The 15,728-nt window shown below is 41.5% G+C and overlaps 1 protein-coding gene across 1 annotated transcript in view; it reads right to left on the bottom strand.

The window, feature by feature from the left end:
* Nucleotides 1-4,383: 4,383 nt before the first annotated feature.
* CPLX4 (complexin 4) overlaps nt 4,384-15,728 on the bottom strand; it is a 32,484-nt gene continuing 21,139 nt past the window's right edge. Inside the window, exon 3 of the mRNA XM_030567536.1 lies at nt 4,384-4,611. Coding sequence (XP_030423396.1) covers nt 4,384-4,611 — 228 coding nt within the window. The remainder of the gene's footprint in view (nt 4,612-15,728) is intronic.

Below are 15,728 nucleotides of genomic sequence, written 5' to 3'. Positions count from 1 at the left end.
CTGAGAAGCCAGGCAATATCAGATTGATGCCACCTTGGTTTGTGTTTGTACTTGACTGACACCTGCCTGGGAGTTTGTGACTGATAACTTCAACCTTAAAGGGTTTTTCTCTCTGTTTGGTGAGGGATTGAGACACAGAAAAACACAGAGCTAGGGACAGTTGATGTGACAGGAGTAGTATAGTCAGTGGCTTGAACTACGATTACTTTGATGGGAAGGTCTGGAAGTGGGGCTACAGCTGTGTACATTTTTCCTGCTACTATCTACCTTCAAAGAAACCATGGAAACAATATTATGTACATAATGCTAACAAAAATAGACTGGACACAATATCCTGAGTCTATTTCATCCCTCATAAACCCATCCCTGACCTTCAAATCTTTCCTAACTGCTCAGCAGCCAAGACCAGGGCCGGCGCTTCCATTTAGGTGACCTAGGCAGTTGCCTAGGGCACCAGGATTTGGGAGGGCGGCGGCAATTCAGTGGCAGGGGGTCCTTCCGCGCTCTGGGTCGTCGTCGGCAATTCTGCGGCTGGTCCTTCACTCGCTCCGGGACCTGCCGCCGAAGTGCCCCGAAGACCGGGAGCGCGGAAGGACCCCCCCACCGCCAAATTGCCGCCAATGACCGGGAGCGCGGAAGAACCCCTGCCTAGGGCACCAAAAACCTTGGCGCCGCTCCTGGCCAAGACTGATGAATTAAATACGTAAACATTGCTGTAATTTTTTGCTAAACTCTCTAAATAACCTTAACTAATTAGAGCATATTTTCTGAAGCAAGTGCTGGGAAACAAACACATTTTAAATAAGATCACCTACATTTTCCCACTCCACAGAAAAAGGTAACCGGTTTAAAATTACAAAGGGTTAGAAAATGTGGTTGCAGAAAATAAATAAAAAATACAGATATAATATTTGAATATACTCCCCCAAATGAATACAAAAATGGCCCTTAATATGATATATACAGTAATGAACGTTTGAAGCCATGTAGTGCTCTCAATCCCTTTGTGCAACTGGAGCTGCACTGTGGATGGGGGACTGTATTATAGCTCTTGCTGGGATGATAAACTTGTAAAAGTTTTGGATGAACTTATCCAGTCTATTTTTTCCTGTGATAAAGCACCTAAGATATTGCTTCTTGAGCACCATATTGGAAAGCTTGCGGGCTAAATGCAAGCACTGATACAACACCTAAGCCAAAGCCCTGACACTGCTAACAAAATGGAGTGGTCTCGGAGGTGAGCGAATATATTATATTTAGGGAATTAACCCATTCTTAGAAATTGATCCTACTCAAATGAATGGAAAACTCTCATTGACCTGAATGGTGCAGGATCAACTCCCTACTGAGGTCTTTTAATTCCTCTTTCTTACATACATGGGATGAGTAAACTGTCAGCAGCCATTCACATGAATGTTTTCTGGTTCAATAAAATGTTATACGCTGTTGTTCATAAAGCTGGGAAGTACATTTTTATTACATTTATTCAAGTAGGGGGCTGAACTTTATATTCCAAGGGGATGTTGCACTCTTAAATTGAGCAAAATATACATTTTGTGAAAGCAAAACTGTATAAAACTAATGCTTAGGATCAATATAAATGTCTCTTTAATGCTTATAAATTCTAATTAAAACCACTGTGTTTAAATCAATAAAAACATTGCAATCCAATCAGTGCTGCACCAAATCCTGAAAGTGAAACTGGCTTCTTTGATATTCAGTGCCAAGCCAAGGGATATGCAACGGGTAAAGAGAGCATCAGCAAAGACAGGCACACTAGATTTTAAAGGATCTTTCACATTTAGTACCTAGGGTATGATTAGTAACATAGGAAAATAAATGTGTTTACCAGACCTGGTTTAAGTTGACAGAATCCCTTTAAATGTTCAATAATGGAGAGGCAGGTGTTTCTCTGTACCCACCTTTGGACTCCAAGAATGCCCAGCTACTTCCACACTATACCCACTCTCTGACGGTCCCGTTTCAAAGCAACCACACCACCTTTCTGAAGACAGTCAAACAGGAATTCCTTTGGAACTTCTCAGCAAAGCTCCTTCATTGACCATGTTTTAGATCCTGAAAGATACAAGGCACTCCTCCCCTAGGGGATTCAGGGGGCTGATCCCAGAGAGGCCAGTTCTAACTCAAATAAACCCATTAGTCCAACATTAAAGGTGGAAGCTGTTGGGAAGAAGTAATTAAAAACTGGAGGACTGGGGGTGGGGGTGTTAAACTCTTAATGGATCTCATATCCGAAGTCCATTTTAAAGCTGCCTTTGGCCATTTCAAGGAAGATAAGTGAGATGAGTTTTGGTCTGTGTGTTCACAATGAAAAAGCGATCATATTTTAATGCATTTGATCATCCTAAATTTATCCTTTACTTAAGGGGGAGGGGGCAAAGAGAGAGACAGACATATAAACCTCTCAAATAGCATTAATCCAGGTACACACATCGTAGAATGTGTGTCAATTTCATCCTAGTCTATCTGTCCAAGGAATTACACAGCCCACGTCCCCGTAGTATTGAGCATTAAGAAGTGTATTCTTATGACAGAGAAGTGTTGTTATCCCTGTGTTACAGGTGCAGAACTCCAGCACAGAAAGAGTACATGATTTGCCTAAGGGCACACAGCAAGTCTGTGACAGAACCAGGCACTGAATCTCATCTTGAGTCCCAGTTCACTGCCTTAACCACAAGACTATGCTTTGCACTAGCTATCAGTGAGTTATCTCATAGTCCCTAATTTAATGTCTCTTATTATAGGCTCTTTTAGAAAAAAAATGCTGAATAAGGACTTTGGAATTTGGTTCTGTAGTCAGGTGAAATCAAGCTCTTGGCATTTACTTAGGCTTTACTCAGGCAAGTCTCTGGTTGACATTGATGAAAGTTTTGCTTGAGTCAAGACTAAAACCTATGGGCCGGATTCTGCTATTACATTAGTGTAAATCAGAAGCAAGTCAGTGGAATTATTCAGTATTGACACTGGTGTAGCTGCTCAGAAACTTGCCTTGAGTAAGGAATTTAGGATTTAGCCCACTGTAAATATCTGCAAAACTGCAGGTAAGATAAATACTCGTGTCTAACAATTGCACTGGTTCTTCTTTCCTGATCTCACTGGTTCTTTGTTCTGAGATTTATAAGTAGCACATTTCATGAGAAATAAAATATATTCTACAGTGGCTAAGGACTGTAACGTAGTTACAGGAAAGTATGAGAAATAGTAGAGAGAAAAAAATCAACAGCTGAAAAAGAAACAAAGTTACTATTCAAGTTGTGCAAATCCCAGACTTCAATCAGATTAATTGCTAACATACCACGTGTATACAGTATAAAATGCACAACAAAGATGATTGCAGGAGTATAAGGTGACACCATGAGTTAAAATACTTACCTGTCACTTCTGGAGGTCTGGGAGCTGATAATGATAATACTTTGCATCTTTCACCTGTAGAATAAGAACCAAATTCATTCCATTTAATAATCTCAGTGTAGTCTATGCTCGATATTTGTCACCATCAGAAACCCATAGCATTTGGCACAAATGGCAATCCAGGAGAGACCCACTACTGTAATAGTAAGTTAGTGTTGTAGTTCAGGACTGACAAGCAGTTAAAGTAATTGGAGGAAGTTTGCATTACTCATTATTCCTGGTTCTTGTGCTAGCCACCTCTTTGACTTACCACAAAAATCACTATATTCACTCAGAGCTGTGTGATTGTGCAGCATCTCCTGCAAGTTCTAAATCCATAAAGCATTTGTTCTAAGATGCATTGTTATAAATTTCATGATTTTTTTTTAATGTTTAGCATAGAGGTGGTCAAAAAAGGGAAATCTAGTTTTGCAAAATGTGTCAATTTCAATATTATTTTTGTTTTGAAGAGTTTGAAAGTGAGCCAATTTTCATTTTTCACATTTTTTTCATGATTTATTTTTTCTGAAAACAATATCAGATTTATTTTTTCTGAAATGGTTATAGACATTTTTCATTTACCAAAGACCCAATTTCTAGTTTAAAAAATTGAAAACCATTCTTATAAGCTTTTTGATGTTTTCAATAAAATTTTTGGAAAAAAAGCAGCACTTTTTGCAAAAAATAATTTGACAATTTTTCATGAGAAATGTTGTTTTTGAAAATGCCATTTTTCCGTGGAAAAAATTTGTTTGAAAAATGCTGACCAGCTCTAGATTAGTGCTATTTAAGCAGGTACATTGCTTACATTGATTTAAATCTGGAGGTTTAGAACTCTCTCTCTCATATATACACATATTGCTTTGTAACTATATGGCATTCCATCAATTTTGCTTGTACTGTGCAGCAACCCCCATGATACAGTATTAAATTCATATGGTTCACAAAAACTCTCAAGCCCTGGTTTCTCTTTCACATGATACAACATTTCTGTTCAGCTGCTTGCTTTATTTCAGTGAAAGTGGCTTGAGCTTTTTCTTTAATAGTGTCTATATCCATATTCTGAATGTTCTGTAACTGTCCAAGGATAGACTCCTTGTCTTCTTCTTCTACTTGATCCTCTGCCACCATTTTCTGGAGGTCTTCTGGTAAATCTACATCATCACCAGCCATTTGTATCTGGTTCTCATCCATTTCACTCTGTGAGGAAAAACAAACATAGTACATTCCGTTATGACAGCACGCTGCCTTTGCTAATATACATCCTGATCTATCGCCTATAGAAGTCAGTGGGAGTCATTCCATTCAGTGGGAATAGAAGCAACCCATGGGCACTTCAGTCAAGATTTTTTAGACACAACAAGTACATTTTGGTGTCTAGCCTAGGAAAGCATAAAGAGGCCTGATTTTCAGAAAATGTTGAGCACAGGCCCTCTGAAAATAGATCCCTGTAAAGTGCTTCAAGTAACGATCAAAAATTGAGGCACTCAATCACTTGACACTTTTGAAAATCTTGGCCATCACTGTTAATGGAGGTGATAAGTTAGATCACATACACAAGGTACCATCTATATCAACAATATCATCAAAATCAACTTGGTGCAACTCCCATAGCTAACCTGCAGTATAACTCACTTTTGGAAGCTCATTCTTTCAGCTGTGACCTACAGATGACATGAGGCTATATTTTTAAATATTTTCTAGGCTAAGAAGTCTATTGTGCAGGTGGTCGAGAAGTCATTAGCTTTAGAGAAATTGTGCTGTCATTTTTTTGTCGCAACGCTTACAAAGTATCTATTAGATCCTGAAACAAAGCCAATGTGCCAGTTTGCACAGTGCAAGTGAAAGCTGGAAAAAATACATTTGTATTTCCTCCGACTGTCGGAAAAGGCCTCCGATCAGAGGAATGGTGGTGGTGGTTGTGCTGAGGATGGGGATTGCCCTTTTAGAATTTGGCCACTGTAACATTATGCTGGGCTGCCACATCCCTACCCCCAAATTAGAAACTCAGTAAGTCACTTTTTCTGATCTGTTTCTTTCCAAGCTGTAAACGATATCTGCAGTTCCCATGCAATCACTTTTCTGAGGCCTGGTCCACACTACAGCGTTAAATCGATTTAAACAGCATTAAATCGATTTAACGCTGTACCCGTCCACACTACAAGGCACTTAAAATCGATTTTAAGGGGTCTTAAAATCGATTTCTGTACTCCTGCTCAACGAGAGGAGTAACCCTAAAATCGATATTACTATATCGATTTAGGGTTAGTGTGGACGGAAATCGAAGTTATTGGTCCCATTCTTTTACTGAGCTACCCAGAGTGCACCGCTCCGGAAATCGATGGTAGCCTGGGACCATGGACGCACACCACCGAAGTAATGTGCCCTAGTGTGGACGCGTAAAATCGATTTTATAAAACCTGTTTTATAAAATCGATTTTATTAATTTCGATTTTACTCTGTAGTGTGGACGTGGCCTAAGGGAAAGCTGACAGGCGCAGAGGAGCATGTGGTTTAGACAGAGACATCCCTTAGGGGAGTATCTATAAATGGAGATTCCCTGGGTCCTAATAAGAATGAGAGGATGGAAGATGATAAAATACAGGTAGGAGCTGATGAAAAACAGTCCAATGAAAAAAAGTCTCATTCAGTTACATCATGTAATGGCAGACAGCTAAAAGGTGACAAGTTTTTTAGTGCTTATTTTTAGGATATAGCTATTCAGGCCTGTCTGCAAAGGCCTATACTTTAAGAATTTAGGTGTATTCTTATCACTTAGCTAGTTATAGAAACAAAACAAAAACAAAAAGATGGCTGGAAAGCCGCCCCTGAAAATGTGCCGCTACAAGCACATGCTTGGTTTGCTGGTGCCTAGAGCTGGCCCGGATGGTGGGATATAATTTGGTTAAATAACCATGTTACAGTATGTTAGGATTGGTTAGTTAAATTTCAGTAAAATGATTGGTTAAGGTATAGCTAAGCAGAATTCAAGTTTTACTATATAGTCTTCAGTCAATCAGGAAGTAAGGGCGGGAATGGGAACAGGGGATGGGGGTGGGGGAATTGGAATCATGTTTTGCTAAAGGGGGAATGGGAGCAGGGACAGCTCTGTGGTGTCAGAGCTGGGAAGGGGGACACTAAGGAAGGAAACTGGAATCATGCTTGCTGGAAGTTCAACCCAATAAACATCGAATTGTTTGCGCCTTTGGACTTTGGGTATTATTGCACTTTGTTCATGCGAGAAGGACCAGGGAAGTAAGAAGGTGGAGGAATAAGCCCCCTAACATCTTGGTGCTGTAACTCGGATGCATCGCATCGGATAGGTGAATGGCAGCCTGTAAGTCCCCCTCCCCAACAGTCCACGCAGCTGTTTGGAGGGGGTAGAGTGAACTCTTGTGATGGTAGTTGCAGGTTCTGGCAAGCCAGGGTAAAGGATTTTTTGGATAAATGGATAAGGAAGAACCAGGGCCTATACCAGGTGCAAGGGTCAGCCTGGGATGAGATTAAAGAAGGAAATGGAGGAAGTGTTAGGGGATCCAGAGGGATGGGGGTGGCTGAGGAGCCCACCCTCCTTTGGTATTATGGGTAGTGAAAGAAGGTCCCTGCTCATGGGGACTGGATGCCTTTCAGGGAAAGGAGGCACTTCAGTCCACTTGTGGGAGGTTTGAAGTAAGGGCAGCATTATGGGAAGCTGCCAGTAATCTTTCAAGTTTGGTGATGTTTCAGCAGGGGTTGCTGAAGGGTTGTAAATTAGTTAGGGGTGGTTAAAGATGATTTGGCACAACAGGGTTTAGAGTCAGAAGCAGAGTTAACAGACCACCTTTGGAGACAGAAGCTGGGACTTGGTCCTGGGAGAGTGGGGGAAAAAAGTTTCAAAGTGAAAAATGGCAAGGTTTGCAGGAGCAGATAAGAGCCAGGATGAGAACCAAGGGGTAAGGATTCCCAACTGTTTCAACCCAGGGAGCCTACTCTTGGTTCAGAGCCAACTATATCCTTTTCTTCTTTTCCTTCTTCTTTCTCTCGGTTTACTTAATTTGCTGCTGGTAGCCTGTACTTTAAACTGATCTGACAGGCTTAATTGGTTTCTCTCTACCTCTTCCCCTCCTCTCCCTCTGCCTTTCCACACTTTTGTTTTTCTGAAGTTTTAATGGAGGGTACTTTGGATACTCATGAGAAATGTTTTTGGTGTTTTGTTTTGTATTGTTTCGTTTGGGACAATGTATGATGGAGGTCTGCTGTATTCCACTGGAATTTTTGGAGTGACAAATTGAATTGATGGAGACAAATGTTTTACTGCCTTTTGAACAGTCTCAAGGTAAAGACAGCACAGGTTAAGGCAGCTGCGTGGCAATAATTGTATTTGGTGGCCGAGTTGTTAGAGACAAAGGATACTACCTTAAAGAACTAAATATAGGAGTAAGTGATTTAAAGAAGTAAGTGAAAAGTTACAAATACCTTTTGCAAAGATTTCAGAGTGATAAGAAAACACCTAAATTTTTAAAGTATAGGCCTTTCAAGACAGGCCTGAATACCTATATCCTAACACTTATATGCCAGTGCTAGAAGTCTAAATAATAAGATGGGTTAACTAGAGTGCCTCATCTTCAATGAGGATATTGATATAATAGTCACCACAGAAACTTGGCAGAATGAGGAATATCAGTGGGACACAGTAAAACCAGGGTAAAAAATATATCCAGAGGACAGAACAGGTCATGCTGGTGGGGGAGTGGTACTATATGTGAAAGAAAGCGTAGAATCAAATGAAGTAAAAAAACCTTGAATGAACCAAACTGTATCATGGAATCTCTATGGATAATAATTCTATGCTCTAATAATAAGAATATAGCAGTAGGGATATATTACCGACCACCTGACCAGGATGGCGATAGTGACTGTGAAATGCTCAGGGAGATTAGAGAGGCCATAAAAATAAAAAGCTCAGTAATAATAATAATGGGGGATTTCAACTATCCCCAGATTGACTGGGTACATGTCACCTCAGGATGGGATGCAGAGGAAGTTTCTTGACACCTTAAATGACTGCTTCTTGGAGCAGCTAGTCCTGGAACCCACCAGAGGAGAGGCAATTCTTGATTTAGTCCTAAATAGAGCACAGGATCAGGTCCAAGAGGTGAATATAGGTGGACTGCTTAGTAATAGTGACCATAATATAATTAAATGTATATTTAATATAAAACACCATAGTAGCCCAACACTGTAGCATTTAAATTTCAGAAAGGGGAACTACACAAAAACCAGGTAGTTAGTTAAACAGAAATTAAAAGGTACAGCATCAAAAGTAAAATTCCTGCAAGCTGCATGGAAACATTTAAAAGATACCATAATAGAGGCTCAACTTAAATATATACCCCAAATTAAAAAACATAGTAATAGAACCAAAAAAGAGCCATGGTGGCTCAACAACAAAGTAAAAGAAGCACTGAGAGGCAAAAAGGCATCCTTTAAAAAGTGGAAGTTAAATCCTAGTGCAGAAAATGGAAAGAGCATAAACTCTGGCAAATGCAGTGTAAAAATATGATTAGGAAGACCAAAAATAATTTGAAGAACAGCTAGCCAAAGACTCAAAAAGTAATAGCAACGTTTTTTAAAGTACATCAGAAGCCACTGGACAATCGAGATGCTAAAGGAGCACTCAAGGACAATAAGGCCATTGTGGAGAAACTAAATTAGTTCTTTGTGTCAGTCTTCACGGTTGAGGATGTGAGGGAGATTCCCAAACCCGAGCCATTCTTTTTAGGTGACAAATTTGAGGAACTGTCCCAGATTGAGGTGTCATTAGAGAAGGTTTTGGAACAAACTGATAAACTAAACAGTAATAAGTCACCCAGACCAGATGGCATTCACCCAAGGGTTCTGAAGGAACTCAAATGTGAAATTTCAGAATTATTAACTGTAGTTTGTAACCTGTCCTTTAAATCGGCTTCTGTACCTGTCATGGTATAATTCCCCACTCTGAACCTTAGCGTCCAAAAGATGGGGTACCAGCATGAATTCCTCTAAGCTCAATTACCAGCTTAGTACCCGTAGCGCTGCCACCAACCAGGAATTCCAGTGCCTGGTACACTCTGATCCCCCCAAAACCTTGCCTGGGGACCCCCAAGACCCAGACCCTCTGGATCTTAACACAAGGAAAGTAAACCTTTTCCCTCATCGTTGCCTCTCCCAGGCTTCCACTCCCTGGGTTACCCTGGAAGATCACTGTGATTCAAACTCCTTGAATCTTAAAACAGAGAGGAAAATTTACCTTCCCCCCTCCTTATCTCTCCCCCTCCCAGACTCTCCCTGAGAGAGAAAGTAATCCTAACACAGAGAGAAATTAACCTCTCTCTCCCCCTTCCCTCCTTTCTCCCCACCAGTTCCCTGGTGAATCCAGACCCAGTCTCCTGGGGTCTCACCAGAATAAAAAAACCAATCAGGTTCTTAAACAAGAAAAGCTTTTAATCAAAGAAAGAAAAAAAACAATAAAAAATATCTTTGTAAGTTTAAGATGGAATATGTTACAGGGTCTGTCAGCTATAGATACTGAGAATACCCTCCCAGCCTAAGTATATAAGTACAAATTAAAATCCTTTCGGCAAAATACAAATTTGAACTCCTTCCAGCCAAATACACATTTGCAAATAAAGAAAACAAACATAAGCCTAACTCGCCTTATCTACCTAGTACTCATCATTCTGAACTTATAAGAGACTGTATCAAAGAGATTGGAGAGAAACCTGGTTGCACGTCTGGTCACTCTCAGAACCCAGAGAGAACAACCACCAAACACTAACAGCACACACACAAACTTCCCTCCCTCAAGATTTGAAAGTATCCTGCCCCCTGATTGGTCCTCTGGTCAGGTGACAGCCAGGCTCACTGATCTTGTTAACCCTTTACAGGCAAAAGAGACATGAAGTACTTCTGTTCTATTAACCCTTAACTATCTGTTTTTGACAGTACCAAATGACTGGAGGTAATGTGATGACAATTTTTAAAAAGGGCTCCTTAAAAAGGTGACCTTGGTAATTACAAGCCAGTAAGCTTGACTTCAGTACCGGGAAAACTGGTTGAAACGATAATAAAGAACACATTTGTCAGACACATAGATTAACATAATTTATTGGGGAAGAGTCAACATGGTTTCTATAAAGGGAAATCATGCCTCACTAATCTACTGGAATTCTTTGAGGGGGTCAACAAGCATGTGGACAAGGGGATCCAGTGGATATAGTGTACTAGGATTTTCAGAAAGCTTTTGACAAGGTCCCTCACCAAAGGCTCTTAAGCAAAGTAAACTGTCATGGGATAAGAGGGAAGGTCCTCTCATGGATTGGTAACTGGTTAAAAGACAGGAAACAAAGGGTAGGAATAAAAGGTCCGTTTTCAGAATGGAGAGAGGTAAATAATGGTGGCTCTTGGGGTGTGTACTGGGACCAGTACTGTTCAACATATTCATAAATTATCTGGAAAAAGGGGTAAATGGTGAAGTGGCAAAATTTGCAGATGATACAAAACTACTCAGATCCTTCCAGGCAGGCTACGAAGAGCTACAAAAGATCTGTCCAAACTGGGTGACTAGGCAACAAAGTGGCAGATTAAATTCAATGTTGATAAATGCGAAGTAATGCACATTGGAAAGCATAATCCCAACTATACATATAAAATGATGAAATCTAAATTAGCTGTTACCACTCAAGAAAGAGATGTTGGAGTCATTGTGGATAGTTCTCTGGAAACATCCACTCAATGTGTAGCATCAGACAAGCCTTAAGAACAAAACTTCTTCTACCAAAGGCTCCTCAAAAAAGCACATCAGCGTGAGAAGGTGCTCGCATACTACAGTGATGAGGGTGGTATTAGATCCTATATAGGATAAAATAATTGGACAAATTCTTCTCCATCTTCCTTAAACCAAATATACAAAACAAACTATATTTAGGTCTCCAGTCAGCATCTGTCTATGACAGAGGTGGGCAAACTACTGCCTGCGGGCCACATCCGGCCCATGGGACCCTTCTCCCTGGCCCCTGAACTCCTAGATGGGAGGCTTGCCCCTGGCCCCTTCCCTGCTGTTCCCCCACCCCCACAGCCTCAGCTCACTCCACCGCCGGTGCAGTGCTCTGGGCAGCAAGCTCCTGGGACAGCATAGCTGCAGAGTCCGGCCTGACCCAGTGCTGTGTGCTGCACGGCACGTGGCTGGCTCCAGCTGGGTGGTGCGGCTGCCTGTCATGGTGCATCTGTGTCGTCAGCCCCCGGTGCTCCAGGCAGTGTGGTAAGGGGGCAAGAGGATTGGATAGAAGGCAGGAGAGTTCGGCTGTGGTCAGGGGCCGGGACGGTCAGAAGGCAGGGAACAGGGGGGTTGAATGGGGGCAGAGGTTCCGAGGCGGTCAGGGAGAAGGGGTGGTTGGATGGGGCAGGGGCTCTGGGGGGGGGGCATCATGAAGAAAAGGGGGGACTGGATGGGGCAGTGGGGGAAGTTACGGGTGGTTAGGAAGAAGGGGTGGTTGGATGGGGCTGGGGTCCTGGGGGAGCAGTCAGGAAGGAGGGGGGGTTGGATGGGGTGACGGGAGGCAGTTGGGGTGGGGGTTCCGGGGGGGTGGCCAGGGAGAAGAGGTGTGGATGGGGGAGGGGTCCTGCAGGGGCCATCATGAAGAAAAGGGGGGGCTGGATGGGGCAGTGGGGGAATTTACGGGTGGTTAGGAAGGAGGTGGGGTTGGATGGAGCGGTGGGTGGCAGTTAGGGGCAGGGGATCTGGGGGCGGTCAGAGGACAGAGAGCAGGGGGGCTCAGATAGGGGGTGGCAGCAGGCCCACGCCTGCCTCTTTGCCTCTAACAGGCCCTCCATACAATTTCTGGAACCTGATGCAGCCTTCACACCAAAAAGTTTGCCCGCCCCTGGTCTATGACAAGCTGAAAGTGAGGGGCTGTATTGTGCATAATCAGAGCACTGGTTGCGGCATCATTAAGTAGGGTAATGGGAGGACTTAGACAACAAAAGAGAGAGTGGAATTTGGGCGTAAGGCTGAGAATGCAAACGAGAGACAAGGGAAGGAACTAGTTAAGCAATTAAAGGGAACGAAATGCAGCAAATACTATACACGCTTGTTTCCAGCTTGCCTGCTGAAAAGCCCTGCCAACAGGACTATGTCAATTTTTCAAACAATGGTCATTTTGTTCAAAATTTATGGTGAATTCTGATGGGTTCAGCATTCAGAAGAGCAGGATATTTTGACACAGTTCACACATCAAAGATAAGCATTAATGCCTCATTATATCTCCAAAATGAAGCATGACAGAGACTAAGGCCCAATCTGCATAAGCAGTAATGCTGTCAGCAGAGGTGCTTCAGAGAGTGAGGGGGTTCCGGTATCTGAATGACTGTATGAATGAATCAGTGTAAAAATGAATGAAAGAATGCACATGTGCAGTAGACATTCAGTCTCAGTTCTATAACAAGGGAGGTCAGATAGGCTTACCCAATTGCTTAATCATTATTTACTGTTTCAAATATATTGTCAAACGAAAAAAACTCTTAGCTTTGTTTACCTCAAATCTGATTTTTTTTCACATGCTGTTAAAATAGCCTGGGCAATACCAAAGTTAATATGATGCAAATAAAATCAACATGCCATCTCGTGGCTGCTTGCAAGAAACAATAGGAATATGATTTGCTACTACTAGATCTGTTGAAGACAGCAACAATATTATAACAAATATTCTTTATAGAGTTAATGTGTTAATAAGGAAACTTTTGCTACAAAAGGAGTTTTATTTCTTGAGGTTCTTCCCAACCAGTAGTATAGGTGGATGAGGGCAGACTTCAAATGACAAAAGTTACCCTAAAAATTAGGCAAATTCCCATTAACTAGGCAGGCATAGATTTCCCAACCTTCAGAACTGTAGCAATAAATACATTAATACTACTCCATAATGAATTACTGTATATTAAACCCATACATGCACATGTGTATATAGTACATTCAGCCCACCTCTACACAGTCAATGGTGGGGTTGAACCAAAATCCCAAGACTGAAGATCCTGGACTGTTGAAGTGTTTGAAGTCTGGTTTCAGGAGGCAATTTTTTGGATTCAACTAGTCTCTGACTATAGTGGGCCAAATTTAGAAGTGATGCAAGCAAGTACAATTCTAGTGAAGTCAGGGGAATTGCAACTGCTTACACCAAATCTGTATTTGGCCCAGTGGCTGTTAATCGTGCTTAGAATTCCAGTAGGGAATAGACTACCAATGGTAAACTAAGAAGAATATAAACCTCAGCCTTCCTTTCAAGGCAGCTTCTCAGAGCTCCAGTTTTCCTACTTTGATTGTTTAATGGAAATTTAGTTTACATATCTGGATTCTACTGATTTGCATAAGTCTGATAGAACAAATCCCTTATTATTTCTATTAGAAAATCAGACCAAATTTTTCAGTGGCAGCTAGCTGGTGCCCAACACTTAAAAAAATCAGTTCTATCATTCAGGTGCCTATATACAGAATTAGGTGGCCAACTTTAGCATCCTGTTTTGAAAGTCTTGGCCTTAATAGCAAATTCATTTTAGAGCCTGCTGAAAAAAATGAAAATATCCTTTGTAATACATTCATACCAAAACCCACCAGTCTTGGCCAGCAAATTCTTTTTCATGATTTTACATGGAAGGTGCTCAGACACTATGAATAGGTGCCAGTATAAAATCCTAAGATAAATAGGTGGAAACATTGTTTTCACTGGTGAGGAAAGCATGGACTTCAATATTTTAACTGGGAAAAACATAATGTTACTTGAAGCCTTGTGGTCTGCTGATGAATCACACACTACTTTCTACATGACTCTGCAAGTGCTTTTCACCACTCACTTGAGGACTTGCACTTCTGAGAGTATAGAGTACATTAGCTACTGTTTTGCCTTAGCCTACTTCCTTTAAAGCAGCATCTGCCCTAAGCCAGAGCCCTGATTATGGACCTTATACATAAGTGTAATTAGCAATCGTCTAGTCTAACCATTCAGTCTGATCAATTCTATTTAAAATCAAAGCCAAAGGGACGAAAGATCACAGACTAATCCATAGGGGAGCCAAACGATCTCCTCAATATCATTAAGCAACAGACTATGTTTAGGTTTATCATTCTGTCATGTGATTTGCCTGTGCCTAACATACAGCAGTGCTTGGATACGGTGAAACTGAGTAGAATTCAGGGTTGTTTCAGTGCTGTGCAATGGGCAGATGGCAATTCCAATTAGAGTGAATCTGCACCTACAATGAAAGTTGCATTCAAAATCTGACTTCATTAGGGCCTTGGCTGTGTGCTGGGATTGCCGAGGGGAAGCAATTCTGTACTCCCAGGCACTGTGGCACTGCTGTAGCCTCAGGGTTGCAGTTACACCTTTTTGTGGAGAAGAATGCCTGGCAGATTTATAAATCCACTAACCCTTCTCCCCACAAACTCCCTTTGCAATGGAGAAAGATCTCACCTCCCACCCCTGTAGAGCTTCATAGCGCACAACTTGTTTGTGGAGCCTGCATGGAATCCCCAAATCTTACTCCTCTTTCTACAGCAGGGCTACATCTGTTCTGCTGGGCCAGGGCCTGAAGAGAGGATTTGGCCCTGAAAGGGAGTCCAGTGTGTGTTTTGTACAGACAGTTCTCTGAAAACTCAATGCTTCAAATTCTCCGCTTCAGGAAAGTTTCCGTTTGTGCTTTGACAATATCTATGAGGTAGAACAAGATTATGTAGCATGCAGCATAACGTTTAGCAAATCCCTTATTTTGAGAATAGTGCAGTTATTAAATTGAGTCAGTGATAGTCTGGCTCCAAAAAACAAAAAGGTTTTTAGGGATTATGAGGCTGCATGTAATTAATGACATGTTTCTTTGGTTCTTCATGCATTGTAAGAGGAAAATGTATTCCTTTTTTGAACTTAAAAAAAAAAAGAGAATGTAAGTGCATCATTTTATAATGAGCCTGTTATATGGATGATGCTTAATGATCTGTAAACCTTTTCCTTTGAGTGGCAATGACTGAGAGACTCTTCATACCCAGCAACCAGGAATCTGCCAAAGCAACGTCAATGGACAGTGAAAGTGCAGAGATTAGATTATACTGTACATTTCAGCTGCAGTCCAGATGGATATTTTGCAAAGTCTTACATAAAAGCTGGGGGCGATTTATGTTTCGCTTCTAACAATATGACAAAAATTCAAGAAACTGACAAAGTCCCACAGTTCTTTCCCTCTCCCTTGACCATTTCATTCTGACATTTTGCCCAGATCTCCTAATTTTTCCTACAATTTTTCCACCTGGTTCCTCACTG

Source organism: Gopherus evgoodei, chromosome 6, assembly GCF_007399415.2.
Source record: "Gopherus evgoodei ecotype Sinaloan lineage chromosome 6, rGopEvg1_v1.p, whole genome shotgun sequence".
Taxonomy (NCBI): domain Eukaryota; kingdom Metazoa; phylum Chordata; order Testudines; family Testudinidae; genus Gopherus; species Gopherus evgoodei.
This window is presented reverse-complemented; position numbering and strand designations above follow the sequence as displayed.